Source organism: Eretmochelys imbricata, chromosome 2 (genome assembly GCF_965152235.1).
Source record: "Eretmochelys imbricata isolate rEreImb1 chromosome 2, rEreImb1.hap1, whole genome shotgun sequence".
NCBI classification, from domain to species: domain Eukaryota; kingdom Metazoa; phylum Chordata; order Testudines; family Cheloniidae; genus Eretmochelys; species Eretmochelys imbricata.
In genome coordinates, this window is record NC_135573.1 from 167,187,546 (window position 1) to 167,214,616 (window position 27,071).

At 41.3% G+C, this 27,071-nt stretch overlaps 1 protein-coding gene across 12 annotated transcripts in view; it reads right to left on the minus strand.

Annotated features, from left to right (window-relative positions):
• Nucleotides 1–27,071, minus strand: part of IKZF1 (IKAROS family zinc finger 1) — a 94,638-nt gene that overhangs the window by 61,795 nt on the left and 5,772 nt on the right. For all 12 annotated transcript variants that reach the window (XM_077810946.1, XM_077810949.1, XM_077810945.1 and 9 more), the window contains exons 2-3: nucleotides 18,652–18,705; nucleotides 10,511–10,624 (exon numbers count right to left, since the gene is read on the minus strand). In XM_077810946.1, coding sequence (XP_077667072.1) covers nucleotides 10,511–10,624; nucleotides 18,652–18,705 — 168 coding nt within the window. The remainder of the gene's footprint in view (nucleotides 1–10,510; nucleotides 10,625–18,651; nucleotides 18,706–27,071) is intronic.

A 27,071-nucleotide genomic window follows, 5' to 3' on the forward strand; every position in this document is an offset into this window, starting at 1 on the left:
GTAATGTTAGGTAGAGCATGTGCAGCTTTTTACTGCCTGCTTCTTCTTCTTCTTCTATCTTATGCATTCCAAAGTGTATATAACTGAGGTCAGAGCTGGACTTTCTACAAGTTGTTTCCTGAAGCCATGACTCTGATGAACAGGTTCCTTTTAGCTCACAAGTCAGCTGCCTGTTCTCTTCACACTATCTCTATAACTAAAAGTCTCATCGGTTTGCAATGAAAAGAGCAAAAAGTGTGCTGCTAGGAATTCAACCTTCTGCATTCAGTGCACAATTTCCCTACAGGGATCCATCTTGATTAGGGTTGGAGAGGACTTCAATTAACAGAACTGGAAAGATCCAGGGACACATTTCTGTCCCACTGAACTCAGCGAGCTTTTGTTATGGACTTTATGGGATCAAGAATTTAGAAAAGGAAACCGGAATAAATAAATGAGCTTTTCTTTTTCCCCTTCTTGATCAGAGATTTAAGGCCTGCCTACATTAGGGAAATTTGCAGCTACCCTGACATGGTGCACTGGTGCAAACCACTAATGTAGACACACTGCCCTGGAGCAACTTATTGTAATCCTGGTGCAAGTGCAAGCTCCATTTTGCTTTGGTATAGCACATCTATATTAGTGGTTTGCATCAATACAACTACATCAGTGCCAATGCCCCTGATGTACACAAGCACTAAAGGTCAGAGTTTCAAAGGTATTTAGGCCCCTAAAGATGCAGATAAACACCTAGGGGGAGTCTCAAAAGCAATGTGCTTACATGTCTAGGCACTTTTGAAAATCCCACCAGGCACCTATCCAAACTTTTAGGGGCCTGCGTACCTTTGAAAATCTGGCGCTAAGTTATGCAGTGCAACTTTAGCCCAAGTTACACATGTGTGGCAAGAGGATAATATGCTATTAGAAAAAGCAGAGTGAGCAGTTAGCTCCAAAGCTCAGGCAACAGTTGCTCTTTGCATTACGGCTTACACCAATCATCTTCTTGCTTTGGCTACAACCCTACAGCATGCTCATGTTTAGTCAGAACTTGCACATGTGAGAGAGCGAGTCTGAGCCAAACAGTAAACAACAAATAATAAATATAAAAATGTGTGGACCTGAGACCCATCCAAGCTCTCTATACACAGTCATTCCCTTAAAATAACCTGAGGTTTAGCAAGCTACTGTCACAAAGGTCCTCCCCAATCTAAAATCTGCTCCCCCACATCCAGCAAAAGCCCAACTTGTCTGAGCTCTGCTGCAGCCATGGCTGAGATCCTGCTAGATAATTTTAACTCCCCAGCTAGAATGGAGCTTATCAGAGCAGAAGAGATGTGCTTCACAGATTAAAAAACAACTTCCTTTAACCGTAGATTAGATCAGCAGGCTCAGTATCCGTACTTAAAAGCCACATAGCTATGCACGCTGCTTGTCTCCAGTTTTGCCAAAGCTCACTGCTTGCTTAGGTCTTGTCTACACTACAAAGTTTTGTTGTCAAAAATTATGCTGCTTTAATTAAAGCGCTTTAATTAAAACAGCTGTTGCCTGTCCACACGAGCTCCTTGTGGTGGCAGAGTGCATCCACACTAGCAACTCTTGCATCCACACAGAGAGCAGTGCACTGTGGTAGCTATCCCACTGTGCAACTGGCCACAAGGCGATCTGGAAAGGGTTTGCAATGCCTCATGGTACAGGTACAGCGTCACATGATGCAGGTTTCTCAATCCCATCATTCCAGGGGCATCCTAGTAGATTATCAGCCCCTTTTTCAACTGAAGGGGGCAGGGAAGGGAGAGGAGAGTGGTGTGTCTGGGGCAGGGGAGACAGAAGGCTGACTGGCCTATGCTGAGGTAGGGGGGAGGGGACCCCCCAAGTCAGCCCCCTGCTCTGCTCGGCACAGCAGTCTCTCCCAAAGCCGCCTCCTCTGCCTGCCTGCCTATAGTTCTGTGATTCCCTCCGAGTTCTCCCACAGCCTCCTCAACTGCGGGGCATCCTGTGCAGCTCTGTGAGCACTCCATGCATGAATGTCAAAGCAGCACAGCAATGGCTCCTGTCCCCCCTCCCCACCACCAGCCACTGTGTTCCTAGCGCAGGGCAGAACAGGAGCGTTCCACGTTAGTGATTTGCTCTTTGTTCCCCAAAGGGAGCAGCACACACAGCTGTTAGATACTTCCCGGAGCTTTGAAAGGGCAGGACGGGGCATGCCGGCAGGGCAGCAGAGATCAAAACAGTGAGCACAATGGTTCTGACAGGCATTGTGGGATACTGGTGGAAGCCAGTTATGTCGACAAAATGCACAGCAGTGTCTACACTGACACTTTGTTGCTTTAACTTGCTGCAAAAAGCTTTGCGCCTCTCGCTGAAGTGGTTTTATTTTACTACCAAAAGTAGTTTTGCAGTGCGTACACCTCCCCTGTTTTGTCGGCAAAAGGCAGCTTTTGCCGACAATACTTTGTAGTGTAGGCAAGGCCTTACTTTCAACTGTGAAAAAATAACACTTGGACAGTTTAGTTTCTTCCCTGGCATAGCAAGTGACATTTACTAATGGACGTTTGCACAGCCCTCAGCAATGCTCTGGTACCCTTAAAATGGCATCAGTTCTACAAATTACACAACTTGGATGAAAAAAGAATAAAATACCATTCCCACCCAGAATGTTGTCATGTTTTGGGTAAAGAAGCCATTCCTCCACTTAAAGGATAAAGCATGAAAAAGCTGCTTGTAGAATATAACATCCACTGCCCCAAAGTATTATCCTATTTAGGATAACTTCTGGGCTCAAGGAAGTCCTTGAAGTCAAGTGGTTATACCCAACACCAGAATTTGACACAGGTTTTATGGTGGGTTCCAGGCTTACCTTCCACAGTGCCCTTTGTTAAAGTATTTTATGATAGGAGTAAGGCAGTGACCTGTATGATTACACTACCTAACATTTACCAATATAAATGATTCTTGCAACTTTGTTTTGAGAAGTTATCATGCCATTATTTGCAGCAGGCCTTTGAAATGCAGCAGGGACATAATTCTGGATTCAGGGAAATATCTTTCATGGGCCTCATGGAAATCTGTACCTATTTGTCTGCATTTATAAGCTAGTGAAAATAACCGTCACCTGTCTGTGTTGCACAGCTTGTTTTCAGCAGCATGGCAAAATCCTTCTATTTTCCATTAGCCCTCCACATCCATCACCTTAGTGCCTCACTCCAGCAATCCATATAAATATGTGTAGTGCACGGTCTCATTCTATCTAATGGGCAAATAGAATTTTTGCCAGGCTGATGTATAAACGATACATCACATATACCCCCCCACACCCCACATATGTGGTAATGATATTTGTGTAATTTATCATGCACCTTTAAGAGTCCTTTTTGCACTCTGCCCACTAACCCATCTCCACCCTATTTACTCTAATATACAAAAACCCTGAGCTGTTTCATTCAGCCATATTTTTAAAAAGAACAACCTCTACAAAAATATTTCCTACTTTCCTCTCAAATGTGGAATTTCCCACAAAATCATACTGGCCAGGGTCCAACTGCAGGCAATATTCAGAGCTGCACCAGTGACAGTTTTAAGGTCCAGTATCTCATGACTCCTTCAATGGAAGCTTTAGCCCATATGAGAGGGGAGATTCCCAGCTTCCCTATTTTAAAAAGTTTCTAAAACATATTGGCTGTAATTTTTTTTTCACTCCGTCAGAAACCTCTTCAGCTGGATTTATGATACAGCAGAAATCTGGCTTTATTCTGGAGGTTTAATAGAGAACTTCCAATACAAACATGCAAGTCTTCCCCAAACATTTCTAAAGTAGTTTTCTGTTACATCTTTGGTGCCTACAGAACACACAAGGTTTTACCAGCACTTATTCGGGATGATTCACACAACTCTCTCAGCACTTTGCCAGTCATGTGAGCAACATGGACATCCCAAACTGATGAAAGTGAACTCTTTAAGCCACACTCCAGCTTTACATTCACTCTCTCTCTCGCTCTCTCTGAGCTCTTACACACACACAAGTATTTTATTATACATACACAGCACACACCCTTGTTGGCCACCAAGTGGATGAGACAGATTGGGTGACCGTAAAGAGTTTAGTTCTGTTGCTCTCCTAAATGCTTAATAGTTTTGGGCCCACAGTTCCACTGTCAAAATAGCAATTAACTGGACAGAGTAATATGGACTTATTGCAACCAATTGGACTGTGTTTTGCAATTTAGGGTGGTGCACTTCCCCTTTTGTTTTCCTGCCTTGTCTCCCTCTTTTTTAGCAGCCTTCTCTCACTTTTTCTCTGCCTGCACTCACCCAGTTGTGAGTTGCCACAGAACTATTTTAATGTTGAGCTGTAGTAGCTGGAACCTTCAGACACCTGTGTACCCTGGTATCCTCTTTGCCAGGTGCTAGAGTGCTTTAGGAGAAATAAAAGACCGTGGTATCCAGGAGTGAGAATCCTGGTATGCACCAGATCTAAGAAGGCAGTAATAAAAGTCACATCTCCTCTGAATCGCCAAGGCACCTGGAATAAAGGATGCTAGGGATGTGTCAGAGTCCCAGCGGTGCCAGGTGCTGAGGTTCAGTAACTAAGCAGGCTCCTACTGCAAATTAGGTCTGTCGGAGGGAGGTAACAGCCATTTACCAAACACAGAGGAGAGAGGAATAGCTATTGCTCTCCCCTTCCCCTTCACCCACCCCGCTATTATTTTTTAAATGAGTTGAGAAAACTGACTGGAGTTTTTAGTTTACAGTAAAAGCCATCATGCCTTGGGTTAAAAGGAGTAACCCCCCGCCCCCGCCCTCTAAAACCTGTGACTTTGGGCATTTTACCTCACAGTCTGTCCACATTTCAACCTGTGGGGAGGAGTTTTCCCCACTTCCTCTGGGGAGGAGGAATGGTCTTATGGTCTATAAATTCCAAGCCCATAGCAATCACCTGCTACTGAGCTGGTGGCCACTTTTACCTTTTGTTTACAAAGCCACTGGTTCTCTTCACTGCCCCCATTCAATTCTGAAATGAATGTTTAAAGCAGCTGCTGTGAGTAAGCAATATGGATACCCACCTTTAGTTGGCAGCTACAGTTTCAGAAAATTAGTGAGCCCTGGGCCCACGATTTCTTTTCTGAGGCTTCATCTAAGCTTGGAATTTGCCTCCTATTTCAGCCATCAGTGGCCAGCCATTGATGTAGGTGCACTTATGTAAACTCTAACGTAAGCAAAGGAAGCTTCTATTTGCACTGGTGGAAATGAAGATAAGTTACACCAGTGAAAATGGGGGCTTTACTGGTCTATTCTAAGGATCTGCACATCAGTGGCGGGCCACAGATGGCTCAAATCAGGGCAAATTCCCAGGGCAGAGAAGATCTTAAACTGTAACTGCCTATCAAATGCAAGGAGCTCAACAGTGACGATTCACAGCAGCTGCTCTAAATGTTTATTGCAAAACTTGAATGAGGGCAGTGGGAATGGGGACCAAATATTGCAGGTCAGCTTTTTAATTAACAGTTAAACATGGGAAATAGGACTATGCATCTATGCAAGGTTATAATGCACTTATCACCAAAGGATGGGATTTTCAGAAGTGCCAAAGGCCCAGATCCTCAAACTTCCATTGAAGTTAGGAGCCTAAATATCTTTGAGAAGCTGGGCCTTATGTGACTTAACACAAGTCAGTGGCTTTCTGTGGGACTTGTGCTCCTAAGTCACTTAGGCACTTTTGAAAATCTCACGTGTGGTTTCTAGGAGTAAAGATCCTGAAACTCAGAGTAGGAGGATCTGGGTGAGCAGAGCAAAAAGAAAAGAGAAACGGTTATAGGTGCCAGATCAGAACAAGAAAGAAATCTAGGGTGGAGAAGAAAGGCAGGAAGGAGGTTTGGTAGACAAGGCAGCAGAAGTAGAGGTTGAAGGAGGAAGCTATTCAACCTCACAATGATCCAGGAGTTAGATGGTAAAGAAGTTGACAAGCTGATCAGGGAAATAAATGACTTAAATTATGTCCCCTGACCCTCTTTATTGGTGCTTTGCTCTGCTGGTTTAGAGTATTCTCAGAAGCCAGTGATGAGTTTACTTCTGCACAGAATATTTTCAAAGCTGCCTATCGTTTTCAGAGACAGAGATTTTGGTTGTCTCCATTTTTGAGTGTTCATCTTGAGGCACGTTAAAAGAGGCCTGATTTTTTTAACAACTGCTGAGCACTAACACCTTGAAATCTGGGTCCCTTAAGCTGATTCAAGTTGGACATACAAAAACCGACACACCCCAAAATCACCAGTCACTAAAGAAAATCTTGGCTGGTGAATTTTGTTCTGTTACTCAAGGAATCAACTGTACCTTCACTTCTCTGAGAGACGGTGGCATATTAACAAGAATGTATTGTGTATACGTGTGAAAGCACCTGCACAGTGTTCACCAAAGGAAAGAAGAGCTTATGTGGGGCATTTTGCAGGCACTTAGGCTCATGTTTGTTGATCTATTGTTCTTTCTCCCCAGTCTTGTAACCACCTGCTACCATTCACACATGTGCACGGGACAGGCTAGTAAGCATTGGCCAATCTATGCAGCGAGCACTTCCTGTCAAGGGAAAAGAGTTTCAGTATGTTCCCTTTTTAGCAGGTCTGCAGCATAAGGTTCAACGCTCAGGTTACCATAGGAAGAGGTGGGAGAGGAGATTTTCAAAGGCACAAAGGGGAGTTAAGTGCCTATCTTTCTGTCTAAAATAACTTATGTTCCCTGATCTTTTGACCTTTAAAATGCTAAATGGATTAATAAAGGTAACTAACGTTCTGAGCATGAGGTTAGACGTTTCGTTCAGTGCAACTACAAATCTGACTAAGCAAGCAGTCCATTTGGAACATTTCAACCTCAGGGGTATGTCATCCCTTCAAAATTTCTCATCTAATGTTACCAGTTCATGGTGGACAATAGTTACTCCTTCCATTTCACCAAATAGTAATTTCCAATGATATCTCCAGTTGGCTTACATTTCAGCTACTCTCCAGAGTCTAGCTGCTCTTCAGCACACACGCCCACAATTCTGGTTAACAGTAAATGCTACATGCATGCAGTAAGGAGAGAACTGATCTTCTAAGGGGTCATGGTACAAACAAAACCACAGGCTGAAAGGCACTGGAATGCACAGAGTATTGCCATTGCCTAAGGAACCAGATAGAACACTGGGAAAGTCTTTAGGATTAAAATGTGCCCGGCCATCTTTTTTCATCTGTATCTTGTGTAATTACCATGGGCCACATGCTCTCCCTCTGCTACAGCGCGTATAGAACTTGTGGGTCATTACAATAATCTGCTGTCCTCAACCATCTCCCCCTTTCCTCCAAACTGCCTTCCAAGGTCGTCTTGATATTTGACTTATGATCTCGGATAACACACAGAGAGGGGAAGAAACTGGAGTAGCAATGACTCCTTTCACGTGCAATGTAAGGAGTTTCTGCACTTCTATGCCACCATCACAGTGGTAACAGGTTCTACTCCTAGCTCTCTAGCAACTTATTTGGCCCAAACATTGTAGTATCTCTGCTATTGCATTCATTAAACCTTGACTGACATTAACCTTTTTCTGGATGGGGAGCCACCATATCAAACCAAAGGGCCTCTGGAGGCCATATTTCACTGACTATGTAAAATGCATGCTGCATGTCAAGCCTTGCTGATGGGAGATGAAAGTCAGGTATTTAACTCTGACAAAGATGGAATGATAAACAAAATGCCTGCCTGTTCAGCTGGAGGGACCCTGGAACATGCACTGATAAGTATTGTGAAAGCAGAATTAGATTCTCCCTTATTATGAATCCCATCTTCACTTTTTTTAAAAAAAAGGTAGCAAGCAGATGCATGTATTATACTCCAGACAGCACTAGGATTGTGTGGCATATGAGGTAGTTGTTATGAAATTGAGGCCTTTTAAACAGGATAATATAATTTTCGAAGAAAAACTATGGTTAGCTCCAGGAGAAGAGATTATTAGAAAGGAGGAAAGCAAATCCAGCTCTGGGGTCTAGAGAAATAATGTAAGTGTTGGATTCAGTGGCTATAATGAATGGTGCCCAGAGAGCAGAGTATTGCAAATTGTCTTTATTGTTATATAGGGCAGAGCATCTCTTCCTTGCAAGAATGTAACCCCTGTCACCCAAGTAGCCATGGATAGAACATGAGGGTCTTTGAGCAGCTGTAGAAAGATATGCTGCAGTCAAGATGATGAAGACCTGTTTTACCACTGGGATCCTATGAGGACAAGAGATACATTTCATTGTACAGGGAAACCCAAGAACAATGTGTTTATTTTACAAAAACTCACTGTAGATACGTACTACTTTGCAGTCTCACTACAGGCGTGCTGAGAAGCCTATAGGAGAGTTGCACCACCAGCAAAGGTTGGTTTCAGCATGGCCCATTTTGCATAATCTGTGTGTGGTTAAATAAATTCGATGTAATCAAAATATTGGCTGTTTTAAAAGTTATCTATATTTACCAGTTATTTGATTAGGAGGTTTTAAATCAAGATTTGAATACGTTGTAATAGCAGGTTATTGTGGGGGAGTGATTCAGTTTACTGATCATGTTAACAAAGATATAAAGGGCAACATTTTCAAAAACAGGTGCCTAAAGTTAGACTCCTAAATTCACAAGTGGCCTGATTTTCAAAACTACTGAGTGTAACACTGACAGACCCCAGTTGTCGGCAGGCAGGATTGAACCTGGAACCTCTGGAGCTTAGTGCATGAACCTCTACTGCATGAGCTAAAAGCCATCTGCCTCTTTGCTAAGGCTGTAGAGCAGACTCATTAATCTCTCTCTAAGTGATCTCGGTGCCACTAGATGGGACAGAACACCACACCCAGGAAGAGTGTGGGTTACACTGAGCACCTGTACATTTTTTTTTCTTTTTTAAATAGAGTCAGACCACTTATTTTGCCTAACTATGGCTTTAGGAGCCTAATTTTATGCTCCTACTTTTGAGAATATTTGCGTAAGCACTGAGCAAAATGAAGACTCCCAAGGCAGTATTGGGCTGGTGGTTCTATTCATTGCTCCGCCACTGCCCTGCAGGGTCAGTTTGGGTGAGCCATTTCCCCTCTTTGTGACTCCTCTTCCCCCCGATCCTTCGTGTGTCTTCTCTGTTTAGAGTATAAACTCTTCAGAGCAGGGACTCTCTCAATCTTTTGTTTATACAGGCTCTCGCCCAATGGGTCCCCATCTCTACTGGGGCCTTTAATTGCTACCATCAAATAAACCCTTCTTCTGGCACCTCTGTTTATCCAAATATCAATGGAATTTTACTAACCCCCAGTGCCGGCAGACAGGCAAGAAGGGCATTTTAATATGTATTGCCTTTTCCTACCAAAAGGGACATTTCAGTCTTTCCTGGTATTAATCCCAGATTTGGAAGGCAGAGGAAACGTTGATTCTGTGGCTCTGTAAATTCCTTCTGAGTGGGCCACCTCAGTGTAGACAAGGAGCAGAACAGGCATATTTGAATATTTTACTCTACCAGAGTAGAGTGTGTCAAGCAGCAACAGACCCAATCCTGCACACTAGGCTGTGGGTAAATGATTCTGGGCTTGTCTACACACTGCATTAGTCCACAACAGACAGGTGTAAATTCTGGTGTGCACTATCGTGTTGCACACTAACTGTGGACTCTGTTGGCATGCATGAAAACTTCCCTAGTGCATGTTAACATAGCTCCATTTCCAACAATACTACATTAATGCACAGTGGAGGTCTTTTAGTGCGTGCCAGGAGGGTCAACATGGGCCAGTTAGTGCTTAACACACCAGTGCTCATTAGAATTCACACCCGTCTTCTGTGGATTAAAGGGCGAAGCAAACCCGCCCTTAGTCTAAGACGTATCAGCACTTTGCAAATCAGTTCTGGTTCATGATTAGCGGTAAGCTAATGGATTTGGCCATTTTGCAGATTACACAGGAAAGAGAAATTCAAGTGATTTTCAGGATATGCACAATAAAAACAGTAAGCATCATTGCAGAGCAATTTGTAAAAAGGTTGGACATACATAGCCAAAGACTTTGCAAGTTATGAGCAAACCATATACCATAATGTGAAACGTCTGAAAAAATTCACCAAGCACAGAGCTAATGTGCTAATGGCCAAGCTAATGTTCAGATCAGAAAACTGAGTGTTCCACACATTAACAAAATTGGAGTGAGCTTTATTTTGCTTTGGAACCACTTACTTCATAATCTATTACTGATCTCTACAGCAGAACAGTTTCCTATGCAGAATTAGAAGGGTTTCATCTCCTTGAGGGAGATGCATGTAACCAGTCATGCTTTAGAAACTAGACAAGTGGGAGGATCTTTCTAGTTCCTTTAGGATGAACTGGCCTGCAGACTGCATTCCCCTACGTGATGGCTGGGTGGAAAGCACTGAACAACCTCATTGAATTACCATTACTAAAGGGGATGAAGACTTCCTAGTATACCAGTCAACTATACAATGTTTTGTTTAATACTATGGTGGGCTAATATTTCTAAACACAACAGACCAACCATCTTACCCAAAACTCTGTCATTCTTCTGCTGTCCTCCTGTACTGGTTGAAAGGTCTTCTGGTACAGGCATGGGCTCATCTGCATCATCTGGGACATCACTTATTGGAGGACTTTCCTTGCCTAGTCACAGAAGAATAAATAATAACGTAAGATTAATAATATTGGCTGGAATAGCTAAAATACTTTTCAGGGACCCTAGCCTGCTATCCTCCTGCATGAAAAGCTCCTCCTGCAGTGGGAGTTATATGCACGGAAGAACACCCTTGCTAGATGTACTTTACCCATAACACCAAGGGACTTCTTACTTTCTTCCCTGGATGCTACATAAAGAAAAGTAGATTTTTGCTCTGGTGCTAGCAACTACTAACAGCAAAACTATACTGACAAATTGTCTAAATGCTCTAAATGCGCTCCTCACAAATGACTAGTATGCACAGCAGGGGTGGGCAAACTTTTTGGCCCGAGGGCCACACTGGGGTATGGAAATTGTATGGTGGGCCATGAATGCTCACGAAATTGGGGGTTGGGGTGCGGGATGGGGTGAGGGCTCCAGCTGGGGGTGCGGGCTCTGGGGTGGGGCCAGAAATGAGGAGTTCAGGGTACTGGGCAGGTTAGGGTGCGGGGGGGTGAGGGCTCTGGTGGGGGCTGAGGATGAGGGGTTTCGGGTGCAGGTGGGGGCTCCAGGCTGGGACTGAAGGGTTCAGAAGGTGGGAGGGGGATCAGGGCTGGGGCAGGGGGTCGGGGCACGGGGGGGGGGGTGAGGGCTCTGGCTGGGCGTGCGAGCTCTGGGCTGAGATTGAGGGGTTCAGAAGGCGGGAGGGGGATCAGGGCTGTGGCAGGGGATTGGGGCATGGGGGGGGCTCAGGGGTGCAGGCTCCAGCCAGCACTTACCACAATCAGCTCCCGGAAGCATGTCCCCCCCTCCAGCTTCATGGTGCAGCCAGGCGGCTCTGCGCGCTGCCCCATCCACAGGTGCCACCCCTGCAGCTCCCGTTGGCTGCGGTTCGTGGCCAATGGGAGCTGCGGAAGGGGCGGTGCCTGCAGACAGGGCAGCTCACAGAGCTGCCTGGCCACACCCCCGCGTACTACATAGGAGCCAGAGGGGGTCGAGTGAGGGGGGGAGGGTCATGCCGGCTGGAGTGTCGGAGCAGGACAAACTCCCAACCCCGCTCCTCGGCTGGAGCTGAGGGCTGGATTAAATAGCCTGATGGGACGGATATGGCCATAGTTTGCCCACCCCTGGTCTACAGCATGGCTTCACTCTTAGCCACAGTTCTCACTGGCTGGCTCACAACACAGGCTTAAAAATGGCATGACGCTACAAGAAGCTTAGTTGTCTCAGCTCCCAGTGACTTCTGTTGCTCAGCGCCTTGCATGATTTGGCTTGCCAGTGCACTGCTGCCAGAATCAAGTACAACCCAACATGGTACTGCTTTGTGTTTTGTCATCTCTCGTTGGCAAAGTGAAACAAACCAATAGCTTGAATACAAGCTTTTTGCAGAATAAACAAATCAGGTTCCATAGCGATTTTTTAAAAAGGTAACATTTCAGTTCCAAACGCAAGACATTTCAGAAAATAATTCCACTCCTAATTACTGCATTATGACAAATGGGGAGGTTTCCTGTGTTAATTTTCATTCACTGTGGGTACAACCTTGTTGTGTAGTACTATAGCATGCATTATCCTGCCAAGAGGCCCTCTTACAATGGCTTTAAACATTATGGGTCAAATTCAGGCCTGGTGTCACTCTACTGTAGCCAATGGAGTTATCTAGGAGATTAATTTAGACCACCATTATTAAAAGACAATTCTTTTATCAAACAATAAAAGAATGAAATAGACAATGGGCTGGATTCTGACCTCACTGATGTTGGAATAACACCACTAACTTTAACAGCTTTAATTACTGAGGTAATGAAGATCATCTACAAGTATCTGAAGATGGTGTAGAAAGGAAAGTGCTGCTAAGGACTTTGTGACTACATAACTAGGTATAAGGGGATTAAATTTAGAAGGGGAAAAAAAAGAAGTTGACTTAATTTCTTAATGATGAATTTATCAGATTGTAAAACAGTCTCCCAAGGGAAGCACCAGGAGCAGCATCAGATGAGTCATTTAAAACTACAGTGGACAAAGAACTTCAGGATAAACTGTGGGTACTAATCCCTGCACTGGCAGGAGGACAGACTATATCAGTTAAAATTTCTTTCACATCTCTAACTTCTATGGTATTTCTGTAAAGAGACAAATAATACTGACTAGATGTGGATGCCCAGCTGAAGATGGGTTGGGTAAGGGAAAAGAAGGAGCATGAACTCAGAGCAAAAAAGAACAAAGCAGGAAGTAAGCTGATTAAAATGTTTCGATTGTTATTTGCTCAGCTCCTTTGTGAAGTTAGCCCTGTAATTTCCTTGACTACTTTACAGGCTTTAAGGAACTTAGGAACTGCTAACAACTTTTTCACTGCAAGTCACAACTTGCCAAGCTGAGCTGCATCTTACGGAGAGGAGGCAGAGAGTGGGGTAATACGGCTTAAACATTTGAGCTATTTAAAAAAAAAAAAAAAAAAGGCAGAAGAAGAAGAAATTTAACTCATGGGCGAGGGTCATTCCCAATCAGAACCGGTTTCCCTAATCGTAGATTTTCCTTCGCAAAATGTATATATATATATATATATATATATATCTTACTATATGTTCCATTCTATGCATCCGACGAAGTGGGCTGTAGCCCACAAAAGCTTATGCTCTAATAAATTTGTTAGTCTCTAAGGTGCCACAAGTACTCCTGTTCTTTTTTTAAAATTTTGTATATCAAAAGCCACTTGCAAGTTTCAAGGCCCTATTGTGCTCTCCATTACACCAGTTAAAGCCCACATACGTACTCTAGATTTGGGAGAAGAGTGATCATAAAAAGCATCTGGCTTGTGTTTCTAAAGACCAGTTTAAATAGCTAACTGTAGACCACATGGAATAGCAAGCATAAAATCAGAACTTCATTCCTCCCCAAAGTTAAGCATCCTACCACCACATCTTTAAAGGAATCTTTTTGGGATTCAAAAAATAAAGTAAAATTAGAAGGTCAAGCACTTTGGCAGTTTACAGTAAATAACCAGGTTTGCCAGATGGATATGGATTACTGCTTGTTTAGTTTTACTAAAGAATGGGGCCAGACACCCAACTGGTGTAAATCAGTGGACCTCAGTGGAGCTGATTTACACAAGCTGAAGATCAAACACATTACTTTGTTTGAGGAAACTCTACTTTGCAAACTTTGCTTTAATAACTCTTGTCACAGAAGCTTGGGATTTCTTCCCACTGCACATGACAGCACAATCCTTGTATACAAAAAGACTGGGTAAAAATAATAGTTTTTAAATGGCTATGTATGATTTTTCTCTTGGATTCCAGATCATGATCTTCTTATTTCATGCCTTAACTACATCTAAATTGTTACACCCTGATAAATTCACTACTGCATGGCAATCTTACAGATTTGCAATCTCACTAAAATGTCTTGCAGATGAATTTAAAAATGGAAAAGGGGGGGAGGGGGGAGAAACAGTTCTCCATTTAATTTCTTACAGGCATGTCCAGAATAACAACAGATGTAAGGGATGCAGTTGTAAAGCTCATAGTGAGCACTGGGACCATTTGTTAAAATGTCACAAAATCATCGAAGTCCCACCCATTTACTTCATTCTTATACATAGTTTTGCTCAAAAGTGTGTGAAACACACACACACAGGGCAGTCTAGCATCTAGGTGTAAATTCTATTTTTGAAAAAAAACAGCCTTAAAACATGCCTTTGTTTATAAAAAGCTTTAGAGGGAAAGCACAGGACTTTTGGGAAATCTGAAGTCTATTCCTGGCTTTGCCACTGAGTCATTTGGTGACCTTGGGTAAGTCACTTAAGCCAAAAATTTTAAACTTGGATGCCTAAAATCAGCCACCCAAATCCATATTTAGAATTGTAGCATTAGGGCCCAACCCTGCAAGTTGTTTATTTTGCAGACTGAAGGTCCTCAAACTCTTTGTACTTCAGTTTCTCCATCTGTATCATGGGAATGATAGCACTGACTACCAAACAGGAGTTTTGGGAAGCTTACGGAACCAATCCAAGAATGTTCTGAGCATTTTTTACTCCCAGCGAAGCCAATGGGCACAGAGCTGGCTCAGCACCTCCACACAATTTTTTGACGCCTCAGAGGTTCAGGCCAGAAAGGTGCTTTAGAAGCATTCAGTATTATTAAAAGTAAAACAGTGAATGTCTTCTTTTAGAAATACTGGATCTTTACTTTTCTAGAAACTAATATTAGCTAAAGGCTTCTGAAGCTTTAGGGTTATTTTGAGTAGTAACTCTATGGTCACAAGTACTCTGTTTCTTTTTACACAGTAATGCAAGAAGAAAGAAATAAGATTGTCTTGACTGAAGACTAGAAACCTAATTCTCCTTTCACTTATGTCACTTTTTAACTGGTGTAAAGTCCCTGAGATTGATTAAATTACTCCCAATTTACACTGGTTTAAGAAAAGAATCAGACCCAGTGACTGGAGCTAAATGCAGCTAAGCTGATTTACACGAGCTGAGGCTCTAGCCTGCCATGTCAAAAGTAAAATCTTCTTCCCTGTTTTCTCATCAACTGGCAAAAGTGGAGAACTACAAATGGTGATTCCTTGGGGAGATCTTTGTGTGATAGTGGTGAAAACATTCACATTGGTTTTTCATTCTCCCTCAACTGTTAGACCCAATCTAGAACTAAAAAAAAACAGCAGGATAAACACTGCTAGTTAAGTGAGATATTATCTGTGTTTTCTGATTCTTTTGTATGGGCACCGGATACTGTTTGGTTAAATGTATGTCAGCTCTCTCTTCATTTCAGAACTGCAACTGCTTGCCTCACGAAATATCACTTTCAGGAGAGAAAAAAAGGGTGAACTCTGAGCTTATCAAAGAGCATTTTGGTTCCTTTAGGAGCTAGCAGTGACCGAATTCCAAGAAGCGGGAACATTTGTGTTGCAAACACAAAGGGCCTGACTCTGATCTCACTTATGCCCATTTTATGCGGTGTTGACCTGATTCTCCACTGATACACCTTGTGTCAGTTACAGCTATGCAAGTAAATGGCTTCCAAATGCTACCATTCTGATTTGACAGGGCTCTTACACCTACTTCACTCAGTATAAATAACTATACCAGGCGAAAGGCAGTGGCACATCTTGCCCATTGGTTCAGATTTTACAGTGGGGCTGAGGAGCACTAAGCACAGTGCAGGAGAAGAGTATCAAGGTAATTTACAGCTGCAGTTATGACCCCTCAGGCCGAGGGCCAAGCTTGTCCCCAACATATTACAGAAGACTTGCCCTGCAACTACGTCCCTGGAAGCATACCAATAGGGCATGATTCCCTTCATCCCATGCCTACTGGCCAGCAGAGCTAGCCAGCCTTATGGGAAGGAAATAAGAAACACCCCTTAAAGGGGTTTAAGCAGCATGCAACGGTCCTGTGAGCTCCAAAGAGCATTCTGCCCCCCTGCTCCCAAGTTGCTTGTCATGGCAGGAAAACCAGGCCATGCTACTGTACACAGCATCACATACACAATAATATCAGATGGAAAAATAAGGTATTGAAAGGATTTATTGAATCAGCAGTTGACCTATGGATGATGTCACCATCAACATCAGAATACTTTACTTGTATTAATGAGGGCTCAGTCAAGAACCTGTAGGAATTAATCCACTAGTCTGTTGTTTTTGGAATGACGAGTGCACACACAGCTCAGATCACAAATGAAAGCAAGCGTAAGCTATTCTGTGGCCATTTGATCACATCACAAACACAACTAACTGTTCAGCAGAACAGTCTCTGCTCCGAGGGAGCCCAAGAGTAAAAGATCAATGGGTCACTGGCACAGCAGAGTGGGGAGGTTTACGCAGGGCATTTGCTGTGGGCAGATTATATCAGGGAGCTAAAATTCACCTCAGAGTCCACTTTTTTTAAGAAAGGAAAATCACCTCCAAAGAATCTGACTTATTGTCACCTAGGGATGCTGCGGAAATACTAGAAGTGGTACCAATCCTTCAGCATTTGGAGAGCTGGAAGCATTCCCCTCACTTAGAAATACTACTGAGTTCCCTTCAAATCTTCCCCCGCAAGGAAAGAGGGAGACAGTGTCGCCTCCTAACCCAGGAGTCAAAGCAGCCTCCTGTCCCCTGGAGAGCTAGCCCACCATACTGCTCCTCCTCACAGCAGCATACCTTGTATGGGGGTGATGCTGCCTCTGACCAACCATTGCAAGAGGGAGCAGATGTGGAGTTCAAGTTAATGCTATTTTAAGCATCATAACATTGGGTGTGGATATCCACTGGGACATGTGCTGCCATAGAGGCAGAGAAAGATGCAACTGTCTCCAACCCCCTGGAACCCAGCAGAGCCCAATCCCGATGAGGCACCCATGTAAGGGATTCTGCCCCACACAGAATCACTGAATTTGAACACAACTAAAAGCTCTAGTCTAAACAGATCCTAATAATTTTGTCTGTATAAGGAATACAGGATCTGTGTTCCACTGATTTTCCTGTTGAGCAGTGTATGTGTCAAACTATACACAGATAGCAAGTTTTTAATTATTTCAATATGCAATAAAACTTTGAAGCTCAATATATTTAGTTATAATGTAAAAAATGATGATGATGATGATTTGGGGGAAATCAACAAACCCATACAGAATAGCTGAAAATTTTCTGTTGAAAAGTATGATGGAAAATGGGTTGGGGTTTTTTGTTTTGGTCAAAACAGAAAGTTCCATGGGACACATCCATTTTATTTTAAACTTATCAGGTTTTCATCTAAAAAATTTAAAAAAAAAATGTTTTTTTTTCCTGATGAAAACTCAAAAAGATTTCTAAAAACCTAAATTTATATATGTATAAATTTAGTTTTCTAGAAATCTTTTTGTATATATACACACACAAAATTTAGTTCTGCATATATATATATATATATAATTTACTTTTTCATTTTTCCTTCAAAAATAGATGAAAATTATATTTACAGTTTTCATCTAATTTCTTGAATGAAAAAATGCCCTGACCAGTTCTATGGTCCAAGCCATTTTATGATCACATACAGCTGGTCTTTAGGTACTGATCCTCCAAAGACTTATGCACATGTTTAATTTTAACTGTGACAGTTGTCCGTTAAAGTGAACCACCTGCTTAAGTGTCTGCAGGATGGAGGCCTCAATGAACAAAGGTGGCCTGTTTTAGACAGCATACTAAGAGTGAAAACTGAAAGTCATTTGCCATTGCTGTTGTCAAATATTAATTACAGAACCTATGGAGAGGGCAAACTATATGGCTCCTTGAGACTAGCGATGAAGCACAAAAGTATTAAGAATAATATTATCTTGATAATTATATTTCCAGACTTGCCAAGGGACCAGTCCTATCCCCAATGAAGTCAATAATAAAACTCCCAATGGGAGAAACGCAAGAAGCCAAGGGGCTGTAGAATCCTAATCATGATATTCACAGGGCAAATTTTAGAGGCCTAACTCTTCCAAGCAACACTTAAACATTCTTTCAAAGCATTGACACCTTGGAATAAAAGAGTTCTGACCCTTAAAGTCTAATGCTATTGGTGCTATGGCTTTTACTATCTACCCAGATATTTATTTATCCAGTCTTTATTTCTTAAGCCAAATAGAGTTTGGGCAGGGGGTGGGAGAGATTTCAAAAACCTACTTGGTGAGCAATTTTTTTAATTAATATTTTCCCCTCATGACTGAAGTTTATTTGTCCTGAAACTGGCATGTACCAGTCAATCTTTTATCTGTCCCCCCGTCCCCCAAAAATACCCCACAACGTGCATCTGACCATGCTTCAAGGAAATACTAATGTAGGTTTAATGCAAAACTACTTATATTTTCCTTGGCTTCTTTAATTATAAAGTTCCTTTTAAAAAAGCCTATGCACTACTAGGTTTGATATTAAGTGATACCATTAATTATGCCCTGCTTTCCACTCTGGCATTACAAAAGATCCAAAGCAATTATAATGACAATAACAACAACACTGCACTCTGGTACAGAGATTAACAGGAATTCAGGATTTTCATCATAGATGTATTCTTTAAGGATCTCACCTGAAACCTGGGACATATCTTGAGCCTCATCTGTTTCCATTTTCCTCAAGTAATCTAAGAAAGAGAGGAAGAGCATTAAGTTAATGTGAAATACAAAAAACAAGACAAAAAGCGTGGGGTGGGGGGAAAGAAAAATCCTTTGCTATTTAACTATGAGATTATCTCGCAAGAATAATGTATTTTTCTCTTTATTTTCCTCCCTGCATACCTGGGTATCAGACTGGCACAGACCTTGATCCTTTTTAAAACAGCATTACAAAGATTTATAAAAATATCATTACAAGCACAGGAGGACCAAATTTGTTATTTATTGTTAATTTCCTACTGCATAATAACCCAAAATGCAAACTGACTGCAACAAAATTAAGCAGAAAATTAAATGGCCCTGGGTCATTGTAGGCACAGAATTCATTCTCTTGGTTGATCCATAGTTATGTTCTTTCTAATTTACTGAGCATGCATCGATGAACCTTGAGTCAGCTTGGTGACACGCGTACAATCAGCAATCAAAAAACGAAGCAATTTGCTGAAGAATGTCTCATTTACCCAGGCAGGGCTGCATATCTGAGCAGCAACCGCCACTACCTCCATTAATAATGAATACACCTCAAGCAGTGGCAGATGGGCAAAACAGCAGCTTCAGTCTTTGGCCCTCACTCTTTCAGGAGCCCTGGCTTCAGACCACATCAGTTTTCTTCTACACAGGGAGAAGTAAAGCTCCCTAAAATAGCAAAACAAGCCCAGGAGACAAAGGGAACCCAGGCCTTCCTGTTTTGCTGACAGATGGCTGGCTCCACAGATTGGTAACAAATACTGGGAAGCTACTGCCCTTCTGTTGCAACACATAATGTTCTGAGAGTAAGTTGCGAGTGACCACAAACTCTGGGGAGAAGCACACTGAGGGTTAGTGGGTAGAAATAAAATTAAAATTTTCACTTGGAGCACAAGCCTACAAGTCTGAAGTCTCAAGTGCCTATGGTGGACATCTGGTAGTGCCTTGGATAATAAATGGCTTACTAGAGCAGGTATTCCCAGCACAACCTGATACTAAACTTTCAGCATGGTGCTGGCAACTCAGGTAACCTTAGGAGAAAAACGTTCTTTAACCTGTAAACTCTGTCTACTACAAGGCTTTGGGCCATGTCCTCATCTAATGTAAACTGTCATAGCTTCTTTGACTTCAATGGAACTATGACAGTTTACACCAGCTGAGAATCTGGCTCCTTTGACGTCACTGCATTCAAGGCACCACCACCAATCTAGTTTTCTGGAATCAGAAAGGTGGCAATGGAAACCTATTTCTATGAAAGAGTTAGAAACAGAGGAAGACAGTGGTTGCGTTACTGTACAAAGAGTTATAACACTAGTCTGATGTTTGGGGCAAGTGTACAACATCCATTCTTCTCAAATCCTCAAACATCTCTTTTTCTGAAAGAAAGAAAGAAAGAAAAAGAAAGAAAGAAAGAAAGAAACCATCAGTACTGTTGGGGATAGTAACGTGATACCAAATAAATGGCAGAGGAAAGGCTTGTAACAGCAGTAGTCCTATTTAATTCTCCAATGAATGTTATGGACTTCCCAGGCAAGTCTCAGAACCCACACAGTGCACCTCAGATCTAACAGTCTGCTCTTCAGACACATGCAAGTCTCCCTTTCATGTCAATGGAAGCTTTGTGCACAAGGAAGATCCCAGTATCAGCGTGCACATCTGCTGTGTGGATTTAAGAGCAGACTTTTACCCTCCGCATTTTGCTACCATGCCTTCAAATGCCACCAGGCATTCCACCCACTGCATAACTGCCCTAATGCTACTCAACATACCAGAACGTTTTGTTTTGCTTTATTTCAGTCCCAAATTTTAGTCCCAGCCAAAACAATTTGTAAAAAATCACTGCCTAAAATAGATTGTAGCTTTGCAAAACACAAAAAGCTTCCTCCCACCCAACAATTTACATCAACTTCTATGGGACAGAAGAGATTTCAATTTGTCCATTTTTTTAATAAAGATAGGCTGTATTTCCCACTGACTACTTATCTTGAGGGAGGGGAAATCCAGCATCATCTTCTAATTGTAACCTGTTCAGTTACTGGAAATGTGGTATGTACTGGTAGGTGGGACTGTACAAAAGCCCAGTCTCCATATACACACTCCCTTAGTTCTCCTGCAAGGGTCACTGAACACAAATGAAGGAAAAGACATTCCTATGCATCTCTTGGTGCCTTAGATGATCATCCAGCTGTTTGATTAACATACAGTTTCATTGTGTCATGGTGAACTCCAGCCAAACAAAAACTCAAGAAAATATTTACAATGGTAGGGAATCCTATACATTAATTAACCAGTGTCTCTAGAATAATTAGAAAATGCTTCGAGTTCTATTTCCAGGGCTTCAGAGAAGACAAAGCAAAATATGGGGGGTTTCTTCTTCCTCAATAAATCCATTAAGGATGGTCTCTTCGGCAGAAAAGGATATTTGAATATGAACGTTTCTATTTTATTATTCCCATAATTACCCACCTTTACCATGACAAACCATACAACCCCAACGTTTCTGCAGTATACCAAGTACTGAATCATTCCTACTCTCCCAACGCATGCTCCTTTTTGCCTTTTAGCTGGAGTCAGACATGGAGTTAAATTTGCAAAGGCTTCCCCTTTCTAAATGTGGGGAGGTCCCCTGGTTTAGATAGGAGAGGACTGGTGTCTGAGTGTTCTTGAGGAGAGATCCTCCACTCTGGCACATGCCTCTCCTGGGTCTGTGAAAGCCTAGATTTGCTCACCTTCAGTACATTCTCTCAGGCTCACTTCTTTCCCCAGGCTTTTTTGGGGGGACAAGAGATTGATTAGGGTTTTGGAATGAGTGGATGGGCAATATATTAGTTTGGTTGGGAAAGAAGAAGGAATGTCTTTTTTGAAATGGTCTTTTGGACCTCATAACTAGTCTTATGTGTGTTCAGCACCCACAGCATTGATCATTCAATAAAGGTAAATTCATTATATTAAAGCAGGTGATGCCTAATTTGATGGGGGGAAAATACTAGTGTAATGCTAGTGTCTTCAGATTGTAGGTACCAGTGAAATCCCAACCAATTCCAACGAAAGTTTTAGGTTTACCAGGGACACATGACTGGACCCATATCTAAGTGCTGGGACAATACGTTTTTTGTAACCCTGCACTGGTACAAAGGTTTTTAAATCCTTACCTAGGCATAATCTCCCATTGGGCCAAATTTTTGTGTAATGAGAGCACTACCTGTTCAAGTGACTTTGACATGGGTATATGCGTGAGTAAGAACTGATGACCTGATCTTGCTTCCATTGAAATCAATGGGAGCTTTGCTATAGACTTCAAGGGGAGCAGGATATAGTCCTAAATAAGGACACTAGGATTCCCCCCACCAAAGTTACAATTTAAGACTGGATTTTGAATGTTATCACAGGTGGACACAAAAGGATTTCTGCAGAAGTGTATACGGCATGAGACATTGGGGGAAAGCACTATTATTTAGTAAAAGGAAAAACATTAACAACCAACCCCTTGCAAATTTTCATAATAATTTTAAACTCAAATTCACTATAGGCACAAGTGTGTGCAATTTCACTGCCTTCTACACAGTTGCCCCTGCTTATGCCAACAGTGAATGTAAGCCAACGTTTTTAAACGTAAGTCCACATTTAGGCACCCAAATAAGGAGCCATTAACTTCAATGGGAGGTGCAGGTGCTCAGCACCTCTGGAAATTCTGGCCTCTTTTATTTAGGTGCCTAAATATGGATTTAAGTGCTTGCGCCATTACAGAAAATATTGACAAAGCTCCCTTTAAAATATTATATAGTTTCTTCAAATCTCCTTAGAAATTGAATTCAAACCAATACATTTTCCTCTTAATAATCTAGAGACTTGATTGCAAAAATTAATTATAATGCTTTTGAAAACAAAATGTTGTAAATCTTTGGGTTGTGACATTATTAATCCTAGAGAAACACACACTAAAATGGAAGGACTATATTGGTCCTGTTTTACACAAAATGATGCTTTAAATAAGAAAACAATTTATATGCACACAAATACACAGAATCTGTACAGGGTACCATCTGGTCAAATCCTGTGTATGCAGACATGCACATGATTTCTTTTCCTCTTGTCAACTCCTCTCTACAGCTCTGCCTATGCACTGTTCATGGCAAATGCACATGCCAGCCACATCATGTTTAAGTGTAATACATGCACAATTTTGAATGTGTTCACATGGAACACTTAACCTTTCATAGGCTGAAGAAAAGTTGAGTGGGTCAAGCTCTGCCTTCAGTTACTCCCATGCAACACCATTCAAATTCAGCTGAGTTGCACCGCTGTTAGTGAGAGGAGAATGTGGCCCAATACGCGCATTCTAAACTCCAAGCTATTTTTTCCCCACCTAACGGTCAAAACGGGCCAGATTAAGTGTTCACATCAATTGCAATTCATTGCAGTAGGGTTATGTCAATGATGAATTTGGGCCCAAAAGTTAATGGGGTCCTTTAGGCTGCTGTTAGGGGGAAGAAATCTCTATAAAGGTTAATTTTTCTAACTCAGGATGTTGCCCTTCAAAATGCACCAAACTTGTTTTCTGCAAACGGAGTGTTGGTGTATTATTTCATCTCCTATTTTTCAATGAACATTTAAAAGTAAACCATACACATTAAAGCATAGCATTTACAAAGTACTTTATACATTCAAAATGATGTACAAGCATGAGAGCTCAGGCCTGCATCCTCCGCAACCAAAACTTCCACTGAAACCAATGGGACTTTGGAGTGTGAAGAGACTCCAGATAAGGCCTATTGCCTAATCAACTCCAACGTACTATCCCAATCCTGCTACATTTCCACATTCTTTGGTTTAAGCACTTGGGTAGTGACTTCAATGGGACAACCCACATGCCTATGTTAAGTACATACATGTTTGCAGGATCAAGGCTTATAATAACACACTGTAGGCTCAGTCCTAATCTCAAATACACTGATGAAAATTTGGAGTAACACTATTGACTTCAGTGCAGTTACTTTGGACTTACACCAGCACACCTGAGATCAGAATCTGGCCCTCTGTTTATATAGTTCTTCTTATTTGATTTTGTGAAGTATGAATAGGGCCCAGGTAACTACATTACACTCCTCGCTACTTGTTTCCTACCCAATTTGTGGGATTTTTAAGCCCCAATACCTAAGTGGAAAGGTCTCAGAGATGCACAACTAAACAACCACATAGCCAGTGATACTGCTCTCTCAGATTATGTGCACAATTAAAGGGTAAGAGCTTTAAAAGTGTATAAGGGAGTCAGAAGAACAAGTACTATTTACAATTAGTCTTGTGTTCCTAACTGCCTTAGGCACTTTTGAAAATCCCACCCAAAAAGCATACAGCACACATGATGGCTGAACAGGGACTCTTCCATTGCTATGACCATGGGCTAATAGGTCTATTCTAAAAAAACCCATAACCCTCCCCAACAAAGCCATACAGAGTAAGGGCTGATTTTGCAACCCTCATTTACACAAATAGTAAACGGAACTCATTTGAGTTAGAATTGCAGGACCTGGCCTTAAATGATTACTGATGTTATTATAGTGAGTCTCCTTTTTTGTGGTCTTTGAAATATAAGTCTCAGTGGCTCTTGATCAGACAGGATACAACATAAAAAAACCATAGCTAAAGCAATGCATCTCACATGAGTCGTAGCTTCAACAATACAGAGAGAGGTCAAACTCGATAAAGCCAACCCAGATAGCTTCCTGGCAAACCTGGTACCATCAAAGAATATACCATTCAAAGTATTTGAAAGTGTATGTATATTAATAGCATGACTAAGCGAGGAGTGGCATGTACGGGTCCCAATTAATGAAAAAAGTCAACCGTTGCAAGCATCTGCATAACTGCAGTGTAGCTGTATCTTTAACTGCATCAAACGGTTTCAAACTGCAGAATGTTACTGAGAGAATTCCCTCAAATCTGCTAGAGCTGAGGTTTGGACCAAAGGCCATGGAGAGATGATGAACTAACAAAGTGGAAAAACCCTGTAAAAGTATTTATCCTTCTATTTTTTTAAAAAATGCATCTACTGTCGATGAGGTCATTTTGTTTTAAGGGACCCTTTACTGCCAAATTAGGTAGATGAAGAGGAAGGAAAAAGAAGGAAGGTTATTAAGTTTTGTAAAATGTAGCATATTCTGAATCAACTGAGAAGGATGCGGTGGAAATACTTGTAGAAAATTGCTAGAAACCTGTAAACTAGTTTTAATTAAAAGTGTTCAATATCTCTACAAGCAGATGATAATTAACTTTATCACTGTAATTTAATAAAGTAGACTTCACAATCTCTGTGAATGACGCTACTTTTGAACCATTTTAATTCTATTTTAATTTCCTCCCCATCACACTACTCAATATAAATAGTAACTCAGAAGAAAAATAAAGGGCCCCTTCTAAAGACAGAAAATTGAGCATCACATTATGGATTTCGGTATGTTTCCAATAACAGTTAAAAATACCTTCACTGCTATTAAGAGATTCTATAAAAAGAAGAAGTTTAAAACAAAGATCAATCGTTCCCTCTCACCATCACAATTTCTCTTCTACCCAGTTTACAGTCAACATTTTCCAAAAAGTCGAGGGAGGAGTTTATTTAATGCAGTCATTTTTCTACTCCTAGCAGGGGTAAATTCTGGTTAACTATGGGAATTGACAAAACAATTATAAACATACAGTCAAAATACAATTGAGAGTTTCTGTCTATAAAATGAGGAAAGCACTGTAATTCAAGACATGAGAGTTAAAAAAAAGAACTCTGCTAAAAGCACAGATTCAAAATATTTATATGTATGGCACTTGTAAAATTAATCTCCATGTTAGTGAACAATTGCGAGGGTCTGAAAAAAGTTGAAACAAACATCCTATATAATTCTCATTTTTTTTGGAATTTATTGTAAGAGCACTGCAGATGGTGTTTTTTAAAAGGTACATACATTCCATATATAATCTTACTTGCTTTCTATAAGATTTCAGTTCTATCTCTATTGCAGTATATTACGAAGGGAAGGAATACATATCTTCCCTTTTTAGTCACTTTGTATACAAATTCTTGCAATTTTCAGATATCCCTACCTGAGCCAAAGCAAAAATTTAAAAGGATCTTCCAAATGTTTAGATTGCAACCTGATTCATTTAAAAAAAAATTGCTTTGCACAATGAGAAAAATAAAGAGACAATTTTCCTAATTGAGGCCATGCTTTACTAATTCATTGAACTCCGACTCCTTTCTTCATTAAGCCAAACAAAATCAAGATCATACAGAAGAGACTCATGCCTCCATCAAATAAACAAACCGAGTAAAAAAAGTCAGGAGTGTAAATTAAGGCACTGACTCTACCTTCGAACAAAGCACACTATCCAAGGGCCAAATTCTGCTCTAGGACGTTCTTGCACACTGCCTCTCAAGTCAGGGGGAACATCCCATACAGAACTGAATTTGTATGTATTACTTTAAAAACACAGAAATGTTTATTACAGCAAATCTAGCAAAACAGTTGAGAGAAAGGGACATTTTTATATTTGATGGAACTTTTATTACCAAATACCCCAGGCCATATATTGACGTAAGAATCAGCAGTCAATTTAGTTTGTGAAAATGACAAGGGGGTTTAGTACCTATACCCATGATTGTGGAATTACTTCCTAATTTCTCTTCACAGTGTTCAAATTGCTTAAGATGATAAAGGGGCATTATTAGCTTGGAACAGTATATTATATGTGAGGAGGAGGGGGTTTCCTACAGTTAAAAATAACTCCTAAAAATTACTATAATTGAAATAAATTAACAAATTTCCCCCCCTCTAGTTCTTTCTTTTGGTTACTTTGTCTTTTGCAATACTTTGGACCCAAACCACTATTGATTATTCCAGTTTTACACTGCTGTCACTTCATTGTTTTAACTGTGGGTCTGGTCTACGGTATGTAGTCAGTTTCATGGTTACAATCTATCAGTCAGTCAGTGTCTCTTTTACTGAGAAGGCTAATGAAACATCAACCTGGGAATAGAAATGTTTTATTTTTTTTATTAAAAATATATCTTATTAAGCTAAAGGAACAGATGCTTCCCATTGCTTTTAAAATCATTAATATTTTAGATTATATTTTATTTAAATCACCCTGTGATGCCTCATGGAAAAATGCAATATGAATTCATTCTGTTGTATTGAAGCACACTCACAAGGTAAGCCCCCAGTCCTGCACTAACGCACACAACTTCCCAATGTGATGACTCTCTGAGTAAAGTTAAGAATATACATCAGTCTGCAGATTTGGGGCCTAGATTTGCACTCAACAGGTACAATTTGACTTGGTTACAGTCTACTCAGCTCAAAGTAGTGTCAATCACTAC